Here is an 18069-nt window from a genome sequence, read left to right as displayed (position 1 = left end):
TTAGGGTCTGTTTGGTATGGGATAATGGAATAGACGAAAGAATGGAATGGACGAAGTAATGGAATGAACAAGGGAATGCAATGGATCATTATCATTCCATTGTCTTGTTTGGTTACCATGTGTGAATTGAATGGATTATCATTCCATTGTCTTGTTTGGTTACCTATTTGTTTATTTATTTATTTAACATTAAGTTAGGTAAAAGGATGAAAATACCCCTGCTTAACGCTAAAAAATGGGTGGAGTTAAAGGGTCGGATGAAAGATTTCAAACCTTTTGGATTCAGATGCAAAAAAACAAACCTTTGGACGAAAGTCGCAAAACCGGCCAAACCTAAGGAGCGAAAATGACACTTTACTCTTTCAAGAAAATCAATGGATCATTTTAAAGAGGATGAAATACATACACGGGTTCGGGTTTGTAAAGATCGATCTCAAATCATGTAGCACCTTTGAAATCGTTGAAGCGGGACTCCAACTGTTTTCGTCAAGAATATCCAAGCCAACATTGCCACTTGAATCAACATTGCAATGATATATACGCGTTTTGAACACAACCTGCACCCAAAGACCTTGAATCAATCATGTACCCAAAAAAAAAAATTCACTAAAAAAAGAGTAAAATGCCATTTTGTTCCTGAGGTTTGGCCAGTTTTGCGACTTTCGTCCAAAGGTTTGTTACCTCCATCCATTTTTCTCCGTTAAGTCGGGGGTATCTTCGTCTTTTTTGTTAAGCTAGAGGGCAATTCGGACTTTTGAATACTTGTACATTATGCTAAATGCTTGTACATAAAGTGAAAAAGACTGAATTACCCTTTAAGTTAACAAAAAAGAGGGAAAGGAATACAGTTGACTTAATGAAGAAAAATGGATGGAGTTAACGAGCTGGATGAAAATGGCAAGATTTCAATTTTTTGGATCCAGATGCGGAAAAACAAACCTTTGGACGAAAGTCACAAAACAGGCCTATTAACAACACAAATTAAGTCACATTAATTGCATATTATTCTCTCCATTCAATTGGTCAATCAAGTTGATTACCAAGATAATTGCAAATCAATCAAGTTGATTGACTGTGCATTAATCTTGTCCAAGAATTATGCTTCTGTAATTACTTTGTAATCTTTACATTTACCTTGTACCTCTATATATTATGTTGTAAGTATTGTGTAAAATTATCTTGAATTAATACAATTTATTTTCAATTTCTATATGGTATCTAGAGCCACTAAGCTCCTGTGAGCATATATTCGATCCACTGCAATCTCTTTTTTTTTTCTCAGCCTATTACCCTTCAACATCCAATGGCCAAACCAACTGTCCATATCACTGCTGCAACTCATTTCCCCATCAAACTAACACCACAAAACTTTCCCTCATGGCGCACCCAAGTCACCGCCACCCTTATTGGTCTCGAACTAGACCACCACATCATTGGAACCGACCAAACTCCTGCTGAAACTATTCCTGACGGTGAAACCACCAAACCGAATCCCGACTTTATTCGTTGGTTTCGCCAAGACCAAATGATAATAAGTGCCCTTCTTGGTAGTTGTTCCGACCAAATCCAACCCATTGTTTCCTCCGCCAAAACAGCCCGCAAAGCTTGGGAACTACTAAACTCAAGCTATGCAAGTCGCTCACGTTCCCGAATCATCTCCCTCAAATCACGGCTAGCCAAAAACCCAAGAGGAAACCGCTCAATTTCCGACTACCTACACGAAATGAAATCCTTATTTGATGAACTTGCCATTGCCCAAAGCCCCATGTCCGAAGAGGACCTTGTCGTCCACATTATGAATCAACTAGGAGATGACTATTCCAATTTAGTCGCCTCCTTTCGCACCCGCGACACCACTATATCGTTTGCCGACTTGTTTGAAAAACTTTTAGACCATGAGAGAACTCTAAAGGAAACTATCATCGAACCCCTTCTCACCACCGTGAACTACACCCACCGAACCAACCCACGCACCAACCAAAATCGCCAAACCAACACCTATGAGCAACGCCCCACTCGACACCCAAACCCACCCACTACTCGCAACCAATACTCCTCTCGCAACAATTCTAACACCACTCGCCCAACCCGCAACAACAACGCCCATTGTTACTATTGTAACATACCCGGTCATGACACTAAAGATTGCCGCAAACTAAGTCGTTTCCTACGAGAACACAATGTTTCTCCACAAAATAACAACACTCCGGTGGTCAACTACACAACCCCTCATCCATCGGCTACAACCCCATCATGGATGTGGGACACCGGTGCGTCCAACAACACCGCAAACAACAACCAACAATTTCCCGTTCTTTCTGAATACGGAGGACCCGATGAGATCGTGCTAGGTGATGGTAAAACTCTTCCTATAACTCACATTGCTCAAACAACTCTTCCTACAAAATCTCGTCCACTTCTTTTAAATAACATTTTAATTGCTCCTAATCTTCGAAATAATCTTATTTCCGTTGCCAAAGTTTGCCGTACTAATCGTGTTTCTGTTGAATTTTTTCCCTATCATTTTTTTGTCAAGGATCTACGCACGGGGGCGCGTCTCATGCGGGGAGTGAACGTCAATGATGTCTACTACGGACCAATCTCTACATCCCCTCAAGTCAACACCACTCAAACAAACTCTCTTCTCATGTGGCACCACATACTTGGACACCCATCGCTTCAAGTATTTAAGTCTTTAATTTCTAGATTAGGACTTCGTTGTAATAAGGTGACCCATGAGTCTTTTCATTGTACTTCGTGTTCGTTAAATAAAAGCCACAAACAACCTTTTGGCCAAAATTCTTTTGTTGCAACTCAACCCCTACAACTTATATATTCGGACGTTTGGGGACCCGTCAAAACATCAATTGATGGCTTTAAATACTACATAATTTTTGTTGACTATTATTCTAAATATATTTGGTTATACCCACTCAAAAGAAAATCAGATGTCAAAACCCTTTTCCCACAATTCAAATCTCTTGTTGAAAACTTTTTTAAAACCAACTTAATTGCGTTATTTACCGATAATGGCGGTGAATATATCGGCCTTTCATCATATCTAGCCTCTCAAGGCATCTCACATTACACAACACCACCACACACACCGGAACAAAACGGTGTTGCCGAACGACGTCACCGACACGTCGTCGAAACTGGTCTTGCATTACTCCACCATTCTCACTTACCACAACATTTTTGGTCCCACGCCTTTCAAACCGCCGCTCACCTCATCAACCGGTTGCCTACACCCACTCTTAACAACAAATCCCCTTATGATATGTTGTTCAAATCAACTCCAAATTACTACAAACTCAAACCGTTTGGATGTCTTTGCTACCCTTGGTTACGACCTTATGCAAACTCCAAATTAGCCTCACGCTCCTTGGCATGCATCTTCCTTGGGTACTCATCCTCTAAATCCGCATTCAAATGCTATGACCCATTAAATAACAAACTCTACCACTCTCGCCATGTTCAATTCATCACCCATATATTCCCGTCTCAAGCTACTAATCCCACACCTCTACATATATCCTCCGACACTTTCTTAGCCACCCCACCTTCGACTCATCCTCTCTCACCATCCCCACCCTTACCCACCGAATCTCCCATTTCACCCCCTCAACCGAACCCACATTTCTCCTCACCACCCAATCATACCACGCTTGGCCCAACCAGTACCGAAGCCCAACCAACAGGCCCAACACCACCCACCTCTGGCCCAACCGAAACTGCGGCCCACTATGCTGCCTCTCCTGGTTCTGCCAGCCCAACTCCACAGTCCCCACAACCCACCTCCCTCGGCCCACTACCCACTGACCTCCCCTCTTCCCACGGCCCAACCACTCATTCTGCCAGCCCACTTCCACTCTCATCTACCAACCCAACTACTCAACCCGATAACCCACTCCCTACCTGTGACAACCGTCACTTTTCCGTACATTCCGTACACTAAATGAACAATGATCTGTGCCTTAATGAACATACATGATCTAGTTTACAAGAGAAATAAGTTTCTAAATTCCATACAAGTGAATTCATGTACGTTTTATACTACAAAATATTGCTTTATGCAAAAACGAGAGCGTTGCGTCAAAAATATTAGTAAACTCACCGGTAAGACACACTGTGTCAACGGAACTGCAGAAAGCAGTCAGACAATAAAAATTGGAGCCTAGGTGTAGGTCCAATAACAAGAATACATTAAAACCCAAGAGTACATACAAGGGTTTAATATATATGCTATATGAAAGCAAAAATAAGCACTAAAAAGCACCCGAAACACACTTTAAGAGCAGAACTAATTGCGACAAAACTGCGAAACGAACGTTGATGGCCGCCCGGATAATATTTAATCCCACAAATATTCTGTTATGATTAAAATTTTATTTTAATCAGGTTCGTGTTGAAAAATAAATTAAAACGCTTAAAAACGTTATTTTTCAAGTTTAAGCACGTACCGTGTGTTCCTACGCGACACAGTGCTTACACTGCAAAACGCAGACAACGCAGAAAACCTAGGAATATTCCAGGAATATGCTAGGAATATGCTAAGAATATTCCAGGAATATGCTAGGAATATGCTAGGAATATTCCAAAGAATATGCTAGGAATATGCTAGGAATATTCCAGGAATATGCTAGGAATATGCTAAGAATATTCCATATGGAATGTCTATAAATAGCTTGAGATGGCACACTAGACAATTCACCACCCAACACCACAAAACTACTCTCTCCTCTCCCTCAAAAACTTTCGGCCGAACACCCCTTGATCATCCATCATATTTTTCGATTTTGTTCTTCACATTCCAACATCATACAAGTGTCAAGTGTCACGCATAAGAAGGCTTGGTGCACTCGGAGCTCGAAGGACCTCTTTCTCTAGCTTTTATCCACCACATTCGCGTCTAGATACTTCCCTAGCCTCGAGCTAGTGGTATGTTGCTTAAAACACATTCTTGAGCTATTTTGAAGTGGTTAATGTGATGTGTAATGATTAAAACTCGAAATCTTACAAAATGGTGCATTAAAGTCTACTAAAAACATGAAAAATGATGGTTAAAAGCTCACTAGTTGTGTAAATGTTGTAGTAATTGAAATTTGTGATTATTTAGGCCCGATCTACGTTGTGGTAGCTCGGATCATCATTTAACCCTGTTTGGTTAAGATCATGGATCTTGACATAAGCTTGTTTGAAATGGTGCAAGGGTTAAAAGGTGAAACTCTACCACACAAGAAACATGAACTTGTGTAAAAGTATTTTTACTTATGAAATAGTGTCTAAAACTAGCCGATCTATGTGTCCACAAGTGGTATTTTCAAAAGACCAAGCGTCAAAAGAAATCACATGTTCTAATCCGGATCTTACACAAACAAAAGTGATTTTTTTGTGATCAAACAAGTGTGCGAACACTAGTGTAACAAAAGTTTTAACAAAGAAATAATTTTCGTAAAAACCGACTAGAAGTTGTGGAACTTCATATTCTTTAAAAATAAAGTTTTTTTTAAGAAATTAAACTTATTTTTAAAGATAACAAGACTTACTAAATGTGCTAGTAAATTACTACACATTTTTGTAAATATGCAAGTTCATGAAATGGGGAAAATTAGTGATTGTTGTTGATGATTATTGTTGGTAATTGTTGTTGATGATTATTGTTGATAATTGTTGTTGATGATTATTGTTGATAGTTGTTGTTGATGATTGTTGACGATTTAAAAGAAAATAAACACATGTTTTGAAAACATGGGAAACCTCCATTTTTAGGGGAAACTCTGTCAAAATTTTTATAAATTTTGACACTTAGAAAAATATAAGTTTTTGAAGAACTTATTCCCTAAAAATGTATTTAAAGGTATTACCAAGGTTTCCCTAATTTTTGGTGATAAGAAATGAGGATTTCTTCAAAAATAAAAGTGGATATAAATATGTATATTTTTGAGAGAAAAATATATATTATTTTATCACCAACTTTTGTGCTAAGTGTATATAGTATGTGTTATACGTGCTAGCGTATTGAGACGTAAAGATACACTAAATACTCATGAGGAGTATAAACATGAAAATACACATACAACATGCTTAGACACATACAAGAGGATATATTTATGAAAATATATTACTTGGACAAAATACATAATTCGGGTGCAAAATACAAGATACGTATATTTATTTTTGAGAAAATGATATAAGACAAATAGTTAAAAATATAAATATTTTTAACACAAGAACACAAATACAAAAGATAGTGACTTGCACTTGTGCGATACAACTCTAGTGACTAACGTTAATAAAACGCGTTTAGGTCACGACGCTAGATAAGCAACTCCGGTGAAGTTTACGACGCAGGAACGCAAAGTTGTGAGTTCATGCTCCCCCTTTTCTTTAACTGTTTTTGGTTTTATAACTCTCGGGGGTGAAATACATGTTACAAATATTATAATTTTTTTACAAGTAGTAAAAATACAAGAAGCACTCTTGGTGAGAACGAGTACCGAGTGCAATACGAATCGAGAATACAAAAATACGAGAAGCACACTTGGTGAGAACGAGAACCAAGTATGATGTGCTTTAAGAAATGCCTAGAAATTACTAGATCATGTGAGCATACACTTAATACTAAAAATGCCATAAAGTCTTGGTGAAAACTAGTACCAAGCCATTAAAAACATTCAGTAATTAGGGACGAGGGTTAGATCTAACGGGTACGGCCGAGCCCCACTCATGGTCCTTATGTGACCTCTTGAGTGCTTCGGTGTCCCAGTCGAGGTAAATCGACACAGTCGAGGTAAATCGACACAGTCGAGGTAAATCGACACAGTCGAGGGTAATCGACACAGTCAAGGGAAATTGACACAGTCGAGGTTAATCGACACAGTCGAGGGTAATCGACATAGTTAAAGGAGCCAACACTAATGCTCCATAAGTCCTCACATGCCTTATAGGAGCCAACACTAATGCTCCATATGTCCTCACATGCCGAAATGTCTTTGTACAAACATTCAATTAGTACGTGGTGTACACAAGAAAACTTGATTTTTGCAAGAATACTTTATTTATACAAGATACATACCTTGTTTTCATACTCGGTATGCAAAACGCATGAACTCGCTCAACTTTATGTTGATGTTTTCCAAAATTACATGTATTTCAGGTGACAGGATGCATCTTGGGCGCAAGTGTTATAACTAGAAGTAGACTACAAGTTTAGATGTCATCCACTTTTGTTGAATTGTAACCTAGATGAAGGTTGTGTTTTAAAACTTAAATGACAAGTGTTTGCGATCCTCAAAATTTTCCGAATGGATGAACATCGTTTTAAATCATGTAGTTGTTTATTATGATCGAATGCAATGATAACAAGCTAGTCACACATCATACGCTTCCGCAAAAGACAGGGTGTGACAGTTTGGTATCAGAGCTTCGATTGTAGTGAACTAGGATTCCTTCTCGAGTCTAGACTACAATCACTAAAGTGCTTTCACAAAAACATTTTACAAAATGGTTTTCATTGCATTCACGAAAGCGCCAAGATCCACGAGTCAGACACTTTTCAAAGAAAAGACAAGGCAAGGACATTAGTGAGGAATACCCATAGAGTAAGGTGCCAACCAAGGCATAGTCTACAAAAGTTAGACTTGACAAAATGACCCCCCCCAAAACGAGAGTTATACGTGGTATAATGCATTAAGTTACTTGATTATGCTAAGTAGCATATTTGTTATTTGTATTCATGCATACGAATAAGTGTACGGAATGATTATTGACGTGAATAAAATTCTTTCGACTCCGACTCCTATTACGGTACGTGACTCGCACGATGAAGCTATCAACCTCGCGTCCTTTGCAAAGCTCGTGGCTGGGAGTGATTACCAGACAAGACTCTGAGCTTACTTCCGTAGGAGATGGCTGCTCTTCCCTCTCGAACGTGAAGATGCCAAACTACGGTGGTGATGACGAGGCAGAGGCGGCGACCTTGAACGAACTCTTAATCAACGGGACGAGATCCCTCCGGATTATGTGAAGCAAAATTGACAACATACTTGACTAGAAAAGGAAGATGAAGTATTCATCACGAAGGTGCCCCTCCAACTACTAGGAATTCTCTCCATTCCTATTCCATCTAATCATCGTGCCTATACGCGCATAACAGTAACGAATGTTAGCGCATGGACCTCCGCAATGGTCCTTTCCATGGCAAGGAGTGTAAGGACAGTAGTGTCCCCTCCTAGATCAATCATCTGCTTGGACGAGAGAAAATTGGGGTAACTGTGCAAGACAATTTATTATTACGGGGGCCCACGTAATAACGACTTGTAGTGCACAGAAATCCTGGTGGACTCTACGGGTCGAGCTAATGAAAACCACACCAAATTCAATGTATAGGTGTCCTCACCTTCATCTGGTAGAACATCACATAGATCAGTGCTTTAGCACGTAAGAAAGTAGGAAGCCTGTCTCAGCCTACTTCGTGACTGATGAGAAACATTCAAGAGATTTAGCGACTTTGCACTTCTACCTGCGTACGAGACGTTTGAGGAAAACGACATTTAAGCAAGTGAAGATGAGAAACATTCAAGAGATTCAGCGACTTTGCACTCTCTATCACCCATACACGAGAAACCCCCTCTAAGGGAAAATGTACGCCCCAGTAAAGACAAAAACCTAAGAAAACCAATGTAGCGGGAAATAACTGAAACCTAAATGACCGAGGCAATGTAACCTCAAGTTCGTTTTAAGCCAAGTTGGCAAGCCTAAGTGAAGGCTCAGTAACTGTTTCCCGCTCATACATTGAGTATTTATGTATACATGTGAAATTGGGTGATTACATAATGGCTTATGGTGCTATGTACCTCATAGACACCTGGAATGTTGCCTAACCTACTTCATACCGTTTTGGCAGAAGGGAATGTCGCCCAGGCGAGACACAAACACCAGTACGCTACCAAGAACAGAAGCCGAGCTGCAAGAATGCATCTCGCAGGCAATTGCACGACATGAAGCCCTCCGCTCTAAGCACATCAATGGCACGACTGAGAATAACCCTCCAACTGGCTGCACCTATAAACAGTTCCTGGACTGCAAGCCTTTGAATTTTGATGGCACAGGAGGTGCCGTTGCATTTGTTCGTTGGACAGAAAAGACGGACTCAGTTCTAAGAATGAGTAACTGTTCACCCCAACAAAGCGTTACCTATATCTCAGGGTTATTTCTGGATGGCGCACTCTCATGGTGGAACCTTCAGGTTCAGACCCTTGGTGCAGATGCTGCTTATGCACTGAGCTGGGACGAGCTCAAGGAAATGATGGAAAAGAAATACTGTTCTAGGACTGAAATCCAGAAGCTTGAGGTGGAGTTCTGGAATTTGAAAATGGACGGACCGAAGATTCCTGAATACGTCCAGCGATTTCACGACTTGTCTAGGGTCGTCCCCTACCTAGTCAAACCGGAATTCAAGAGGATAGAACGATTCATTTGGGGACTTGCACCCCAGATTAGGGGCATGGTTACTACCTCAAAACCCTCAACCATCGCAGAGGCTATTGATATGGGTGTCACCCTTACTGAAGAGGCTCTACGTGCGGGAAAATTTTCGGAATCTGAGGATAACAAGAAAGAGACTCATGTGGAGTCGTCAAGCAACAAGAAGAGGAAGTCCTCAAACCTAAAGATGAGCACCCAACTCAACTATGGAAGCTCTAAAGCAAACAAAAGAAAGAAAGTGAATTCGCCACATGGCAGGAGCACTGATGGAGCCATTAATAGGGCAGGTGGTAATGTTTACTCGGGGACTAAGCCGAGGTGCAGAGAATGCACTTTTCACCATAAAGGTCGATGTCTGAAGCCTAGGTGTGGAAAGTGTGGAAAAGAAGGGCACAACAGGGACGCCTGTTGGGCAAAGGACCCAGATGGAAGAAATAAGAGAATACCCGGTTGCTACAAATGTGGTGAAGCAGGGCACTTTAGGAAAGATTGCCCAAAGAAGAAACAAGCAAGGAAGGGTTTTCACGATCGAAACTCGTGAACCACGCTAGGATCCAGATGCGGTTACGGGTACGTTCCCTATTAACCACCCTTATGCATCTATTTCTAATACTGGCATGAACCTTAACCTTGCATGCTTAGAACTTAAGAAACTTCTTGGCCTAGTCACAAGTAAGATAGACGTCCCGTATTCTTTAGAAATGGGCATATAGAAAGATAGCTTAAACATTCGAAGCGATTAAGGATCGTGATTAGGCACTCAGAGGGCCGTAACCTTCTGTTACCATTGACTCGTGAGGTCATAATAATCAGCATGGATCAGAAATCCAAGTATGCAGCTGAAGTCGTCAATACGAGAAAATCAGACGCATCCCTCGTGCGAATGATGAAACCCAACTTTACTGTAATAGGCGCAAGGATGCTAGACCCCATAAGGCGGCAGATCTACGACATCCTTCATTGGTCGAAGAGGCATAGAAATGCCTCTGAGTAGACTGCAGAACCTGGGAACATCCCCGCGATGGAAGAAGTTCTAGTAGCCTTTTCAAAAGACTTGCCAGAAATGCCCCTTCGCAGCGTCAAGAGAAGTTTAGGATAAACCACGTGCCAAGAGCAGCACCAGTGTCGAATAATGTCTTACCGACTAACTTCGTCCGTAAAGCATGAGCTCCGGACGTAACTGCAAGAGCTACCAGACAGAGGAAGTTAAGGACATGACGCCTTTAGTTAGGGATATGAGGAGAAAGTTGGCAGTTCCATTTTGCGTAAATTCCTGAGAATTGAGAATCAGAATCCTTTGCCAACGACTGGCAACATAAACAGACAAAATCATAAGATCCTAGTTGCCACCCAAGGATCAACTTGAGGACAGGATGTCCATGACTGTGTATACCAGAAGGAAGTGTCCTTGAAACGACCTTTAGGACTCGCTTTGGAAGTTACGAGTTCCTTGTCGTACCATTTGGCCTAACACATGCATCGACAATATTCATGGACCTCATGAAATCGAACGTGTAAGCCATACCTAGATAAGCCATATACTTATTGACTACATTCTCATATGGCCAATGACCAAGGAAGGTCGTGAGCAACAACTGCAATTTACCTTGCAACTCTTAGAGAAAGAACAGTTAAGCGCTATGATGACGAAAAGCGGATTTCGAATTCGCGAAGTGAGAACTTTCAGATCCATGATGGATAAGAACGAGATTCATGCCAACCCTGCAACCAAGAGCTAAGGAGCTAGAGTTGCAATTATGTGACGCCTCTCGACAAAGTCTCGATTGTACGCCGATGCAACAAGACCACGACATTACATACGTGGCACATTGATTAAGGAATCATGAGAAGAACCCTTGAGATAGGTACAGTCATTGCGCGCAGCAAACTGGGCGTTATTACCTGAAAGAAAACGTTGCACGATCTTTACTGATCGCAAGGGATTGCAGCACACCGATGATCGTAAGAACTCGAATATGAACTGAGTTGTTGAACGATGCAGACTGTATGAACAAGATGCGTGCTTGTGTGATAAACTTTGATAAAAAGTTGGAACACTCACTTACCCTTAGTAGAGTCTTCCTACAACAGTATTTATCACGCCGCCGTCTAAACCGCTTTGTGTAAAGCTTTAGATGGAACGTAATAAGTCAATTCCCGTTGTGTTGAACGGAGACCGGGAATAATGGATCAACTGGCCGAGATGGTCCAGGAAAAATCTAGAGGCAAGGTCGTTCATATATGCGATTATATCAAGACAGCCCGCAGAACACAGAAAGATTACGCCGATGAGAGGCAGAAATCATAAGAATTTGAGACAAGAAGCACGACTAAATTGAGAGCCGCGCCTAGAAAGGGCGTAGTGTGAATTGGAAAACGAAAAGATTGAATCCCCGGTGTAGGGATCAGAACCATTGTTCACAAGATGAAGCTTCCAGAAAAAGATCAGTAGTGATCGCGACACATTCATGTGTCTAGTCTTTAGAGGAGTCTGACGCAAGGAACAGTCATAGTTCCCACAAATAAGATTCACGTCAATGATATACTATACAACCTGTTGAGGTTTCGGACCAAGAGTCCACAAAATGCAGAAAAGACATGATTGATTTACTTGAGCATGATAAAATACATGACATGAGAACACAAAGACGTGTTTCAAATATAAGTGACCATATTGGTTTCACAACTCCCCTGCAACCGATGGCATCGCTTGAATTTCGGGACGAAATTCTTTTAACGGGGGGAGACTGTGACAACCGTCACTTTTCCGTACATTCCGTACACTAAATGAACAATGATCTGTGCCTTAATGAACATACATGATCTAGTTTACAAGAGAAATAAGTTTCTAAATTCCATACAAGTGAATTCATGTACGTTTTATACTACAAAATATTGCTTTATGCAAAAACGAGAGCGTTGCGTCAAAAATATTAGTAAACTCACCGGTAAGACACACTGTGTCAACGGAACTGCAGAAAGCAGTCAGACAATAAAAATTGGAGCCTAGGTGTAGGTCCAATAACAAGAATACATTAAAACCCAAGAGTACATACAAGGGTTTAATATATATGCTATATGAAAGCAAAAATAAGCACTAAAAAGCACCCGAAACACACTTTAAGAGCAGAACTAATTGCGACAAAACTGCGAAACGAACGTTGATGGCCGCCCGGATAATATTTAATCCCACAAATATTCTGTTATGATTAAAATTTTATTTTAATCAGGTTCGTGTTGAAAAATAAATTAAAACGCTTAAAAACGTTATTTTTCAAGTTTAAGCACGTACCGTGTGTTCCTACGCGACACAGTGCTTACACTGCAAAACGCAGACAACGCAGAAAACCTAGGAATATTCCAGGAATATGCTAGGAATATGCTAAGAATATTCCAGGAATATGCTAGGAATATGCTAGGAATATTCCAAAGAATATGCTAGGAATATGCTAGGAATATTCCAGGAATATGCTAGGAATATGCTAAGAATATTCCATATGGAATGTCTATAAATAGCTTGAGATGGCACACTAGACAATTCACCACCCAACACCACAAAACTACTCTCTCCTCTCCCTCAAAAACTTTCGGCCGAACACCCCTTGATCATCCATCATATTTTTCGATTTTGTTCTTCACATTCCAACATCATACAAGTGTCAAGTGTCACGCATAAGAAGGCTTGGTGCACTCGGAGCTCGAAGGACCTCTTTCTCTAGCTTTTATCCACCACATTCGCGTCTAGATACTTCCCTAGCCTCGAGCTAGTGGTATGTTGCTTAAAACACATTCTTGAGCTATTTTGAAGTGGTTAATGTGATGTGTAATGATTAAAACTCGAAATCTTACAAAATGGTGCATTAAAGTCTACTAAAAACATGAAAAATGATGGTTAAAAGCTCACTAGTTGTGTAAATGTTGTAGTAATTGAAATTTGTGATTATTTAGGCCCGATCTACGTTGTGGTAGCTCGGATCATCATTTAACCCTGTTTGGTTAAGATCATGGATCTTGACATAAGCTTGTTTGAAATGGTGCAAGGGTTAAAAGGTGAAACTCTACCACACAAGAAACATGAACTTGTGTAAAAGTATTTTTACTTATGAAATAGTGTCTAAAACTAGCCGATCTATGTGTCCACAAGTGGTATTTTCAAAAGACCAAGCGTCAAAAGAAATCACATGTTCTAATCCGGATCTTACACAAACAAAAGTGATTTTTTTGTGATCAAACAAGTGTGCGAACACTAGTGTAACAAAAGTTTTAACAAAGAAATAATTTTCGTAAAAACCGACTAGAAGTTGTGGAACTTCATATTCTTTAAAAATAAAGTTTTTTTTAAGAAATTAAACTTATTTTTAAAGATAACAAGACTTACTAAATGTGCTAGTAAATTACTACACATTTTTGTAAATATGCAAGTTCATGAAATGGGGAAAATTAGTGATTGTTGTTGATGATTATTGTTGGTAATTGTTGTTGATGATTATTGTTGATAATTGTTGTTGATGATTATTGTTGATAGTTGTTGTTGATGATTGTTGACGATTTAAAAGAAAATAAACACATGTTTTGAAAACATGGGAAACCTCCATTTTTAGGGGAAACTCTGTCAAAATTTTTATAAATTTTGACACTTAGAAAAATATAAGTTTTTGAAGAACTTATTCCCTAAAAATGTATTTAAAGGTATTACCAAGGTTTCCCTAATTTTTGGTGATAAGAAATGAGGATTTCTTCAAAAATAAAAGTGGATATAAATATGTATATTTTTGAGAGAAAAATATATATTATTTTATCACCAACTTTTGTGCTAAGTGTATATAGTATGTGTTATACGTGCTAGCGTATTGAGACGTAAAGATACACTAAATACTCATGAGGAGTATAAACATGAAAATACACATACAACATGCTTAGACACATACAAGAGGATATATTTATGAAAATATATTACTTGGACAAAATACATAATTCGGGTGCAAAATACAAGATACGTATATTTATTTTTGAGAAAATGATATAAGACAAATAGTTAAAAATATAAATATTTTTAACACAAGAACACAAATACAAAAGATAGTGACTTGCACTTGTGCGATACAACTCTAGTGACTAACGTTAATAAAACGCGTTTAGGTCACGACGCTAGATAAGCAACTCCGGTGAAGTTTACGACGCAGGAACGCAAAGTTGTGAGTTCATGCTCCCCCTTTTCTTTAACTGTTTTTGGTTTTATAACTCTCGGGGGTGAAATACATGTTACAAATATTATAATTTTTTTACAAGTAGTAAAAATACAAGAAGCACTCTTGGTGAGAACGAGTACCGAGTGCAATACGAATCGAGAATACAAAAATACGAGAAGCACACTTGGTGAGAACGAGAACCAAGTATGATGTGCTTTAAGAAATGCCTAGAAATTACTAGATCATGTGAGCATACACTTAATACTAAAAATGCCATAAAGTCTTGGTGAAAACTAGTACCAAGCCATTAAAAACATTCAGTAATTAGGGACGAGGGTTAGATCTAACGGGTACGGCCGAGCCCCACTCATGGTCCTTATGTGACCTCTTGAGTGCTTCGGTGTCCCAGTCGAGGTAAATCGACACAGTCGAGGTAAATCGACACAGTCGAGGTAAATCGACACAGTCGAGGGTAATCGACACAGTCAAGGGAAATTGACACAGTCGAGGTTAATCGACACAGTCGAGGGTAATCGACATAGTTAAAGGAGCCAACACTAATGCTCCATAAGTCCTCACATGCCTTATAGGAGCCAACACTAATGCTCCATATGTCCTCACATGCCGAAATGTCTTTGTACAAACATTCAATTAGTACGTGGTGTACACAAGAAAACTTGATTTTTGCAAGAATACTTTATTTATACAAGATACATACCTTGTTTTCATACTCGGTATGCAAAACGCATGAACTCGCTCAACTTTATGTTGATGTTTTCCAAAATTACATGTATTTCAGGTGACAGGATGCATCTTGGGCGCAAGTGTTATAACTAGAAGTAGACTACAAGTTTAGATGTCATCCACTTTTGTTGAATTGTAACCTAGATGAAGGTTGTGTTTTAAAACTTAAATGACAAGTGTTTGTGATCCTCAAAATTTTCCGAATGGATGAACATCGTTTTAAATCATGTAGTTGTTTATTATGATCGAATGCAATGATAACAAGCTAGTCACACATCATACGCTTCCGCAAAAGACAGGGTGTGACACTACCGACCACACTTCTACCTCTCCCACCAATCCCTCACAACCCTCTCGTCGACAATCAAAACCTAACCCTAAATACTACAACCCGAACTTCATTAACTCTACTACTCTTCATCCTCTCCCAATTTCCCTTGAAACCTCAACCCATACCCAAGCTATGAAAGATCCGGAGTGGCGTCATGCCATGGATCTTGAGTACAATGCTCTTATCCAAAACCACACATGGGAACTTGTTCCTCGCACCACCCAACACCCCATTGGTTGCAAATGGGTGTTCCGAATTAAACGCAAACCCGATGGCACTATTGACAAATACAAAGCACGTCTCGTTGCCAAAGGCTTTCACCAACAATATGGGAAAGACTACCATGACACTTTCAGCCCCGTTACTAAACCTGTCACTATTCGCACCGTCCTCTCCATTGCTCTCTCAAAAGGATGGTCCTTACGTCAACTTGATGTAAACAACGCCTTTCTTCATGGGACCCTACATGAAGATGTTTTTATGATTCAACCTCCTGGTTTTACAAATTCCAAGTTCCCAAATCACATTTGCAAACTCAAAAAATCTCTCTATGGCCTTAAACAAGCACCGCGTGCTTGGTACATTGAGCTCACCACCTTTCTCATTGGTTTTGGCTTCAAAAAATGCCTATCTGATACCTCTCTCTTTGTATATAACTCCAATGGTATCACATGCTACCTACTCGTCTATGTTGATGACATTGTCCTCACGGGCAATCACAATCCTTTTATGAATTCCTTTGTTCAAGCCATAAGCAACAAATTCTCTATCAAAGACTTAGGTCCCCTTCACCACTTCCTAGGAATAGAGGTTATTCCTACGCCCCATGGTCTTTTCCTTTCTCAACATCGCCATATCCAAGATGTTCTCACCACCTTCAAAATGGATGGTGCCAAGGAGGTCCTCACTCCTCTAAGCGTCTCTGATTCTCTTTCCTCTACTGATTCCTCTCCTCCTGTTGATCCAACTCCCTACCGCAAACTTGTAGGTACCCTACAGTACCTTGCATTCACTCGCCCCGACATCTCTTTCGCCATCAACAAACTATCTCAATTCATGCATTCACCCAAACAATCACACTAGCAAGCTCTCAAACGGGTACTCCGATATTTGAAAGGAACGGTACATCACGGGTTGTTTTTGAAACGAAATACCAATCTTACCTTACAAGCCTTCTCGGACTCGGACTGGGGAGGTATTCATGATGGGGGACGATCCACTACAGCATATATCTTATACCTTGGGTCAAACATCATCTCTTGGAAATCTGCAAAACAAAAAACGGTCTCTAGATCATCCACCGAAGCTGAGTACAAAGCTCTTGCCAATGCGGCGGCTGAACTTTCATGGGTTAAAAACTTACTCAGTGAACTTGGTTTACCAATTGTGAGCACTCCATCACTTTACTGTGACAACACCGGGGCTACCTATGTATGTGCCAATCCTGTTTACCACTCACGCATGAAACACATCGCCCTGGACTATCACTTTGTACGGGAACAGGTTAACTCCGGACAACTTAAAGTATTTCACGTCAGCTCAAAGGACCAACTTGCGGATGTTCTCACCAAACCACTTTCACGAGCACCTTTCCTGAACTTTCGGTCCAAGATTGGAGTCTCCGATGGATCCTCCATCTTGCGGGGGCGTATTAACAACACAAATTAAGTCACATTAATTGCATATTATTCTCTCCATTCAATTGGTCAATCAAGTTGATTACCAAGATAATTGCAAATCAATGAAGTTGATTGACTGTGCATTAATCTTGTCCAAGAATTATGCTTCTGTAATTACTTTGTAATCTTTACATTTACCTTGTACCTCTATATATTATGTTGTAAGTATTGTGTAAAATTATCTTGAATTAATACAATTCATTTTCAATTTCTATAAGGCCAAACCTCAGGGACGAATTACGTAAAAAAAGGAAAAACCTTTGGAGGCTTATAAGGATAATTAGCTGGAAACGTTATGTCAAGAAAGTATATTCCGCCTTCATAAGGTGTTCCTACAACAATAAATAATCGAAAGGAACTGAATTTAGTAACCGAATCAAGAAACTACAACAAAAGGTGAAGGAAGTTTTGTAGATGAACAGTCGGTTTCACCTTGTGGACCAAAGAGAGTGGCGAGCCAGTGATAGAGGTTATCGCCTTTGGGACCCGCGGAGCAGTCTACAGGTGGGTCCGTGTTGAGTTCTGACATTTCCTTTTGTATCCTCTTTCCCGATGAGGTTAAAGATGTTCGTGACGGCCATGACCGACCGCCAGTTAAGCTCCCGCTGTTCATCGAGCACCGACTGCAGTTCATAAA

At 40.0% G+C, this 18069-nt stretch overlaps 1 protein-coding gene across 1 annotated transcript; it reads right to left on the bottom strand.

Annotated features, from left to right (window-relative positions):
* Positions 1-241: 241 nt before the first annotated feature.
* On the bottom strand, positions 242-18053 carry LOC110932883 (constitutive photomorphogenesis protein 10). The gene is made up of 3 exons (XM_022176136.2): positions 17865-18053; positions 17691-17764; positions 242-557 (listed from the first exon to the last, which is right to left on the bottom strand). Exons 1-3 carry the CDS (start codon positions 18043-18045, stop codon positions 372-374), a joined length of 441 nt encoding a protein of 146 aa, XP_022031828.2. The 5' UTR covers positions 18046-18053; the 3' UTR covers positions 242-371.
* Positions 18054-18069: the final 16 nt, after the last annotated feature.

The sequence above is a fragment of the Helianthus annuus genome, chromosome 4, assembly GCF_002127325.2.
Source record: "Helianthus annuus cultivar XRQ/B chromosome 4, HanXRQr2.0-SUNRISE, whole genome shotgun sequence".
Lineage (NCBI taxonomy): Eukaryota > Viridiplantae > Streptophyta > Magnoliopsida > Asterales > Asteraceae > Helianthus > Helianthus annuus.
The sequence above is the reverse complement of the archived record's forward strand: the minus strand, read 5'-3'. Positions and strand labels throughout refer to the sequence as shown.

Excerpts from the sequence above, each read along its gene's own strand:
- LOC110932883 (XM_022176136.2), bottom strand. The coding sequence starts at position 18,045 with ATGAACAGCGGGAGCTTAACTGGCGGTCGGTCATGGCCGTCACGAACA. Across the intron at positions 17,765-17,864 it reads CACTCTCTTTGGTCCACAAG|GAACACCTTATGAAGGCGGA; the intron begins GTGAAACCGACT and ends TTATTGTTGTAG. Across the intron at positions 558-17,690 it reads ATCCTTATAAGCCTCCAAAG|GTTGTGTTCAAAACGCGTAT; the intron begins GTTTTTCCTTTT and ends CTTTGGGTGCAG.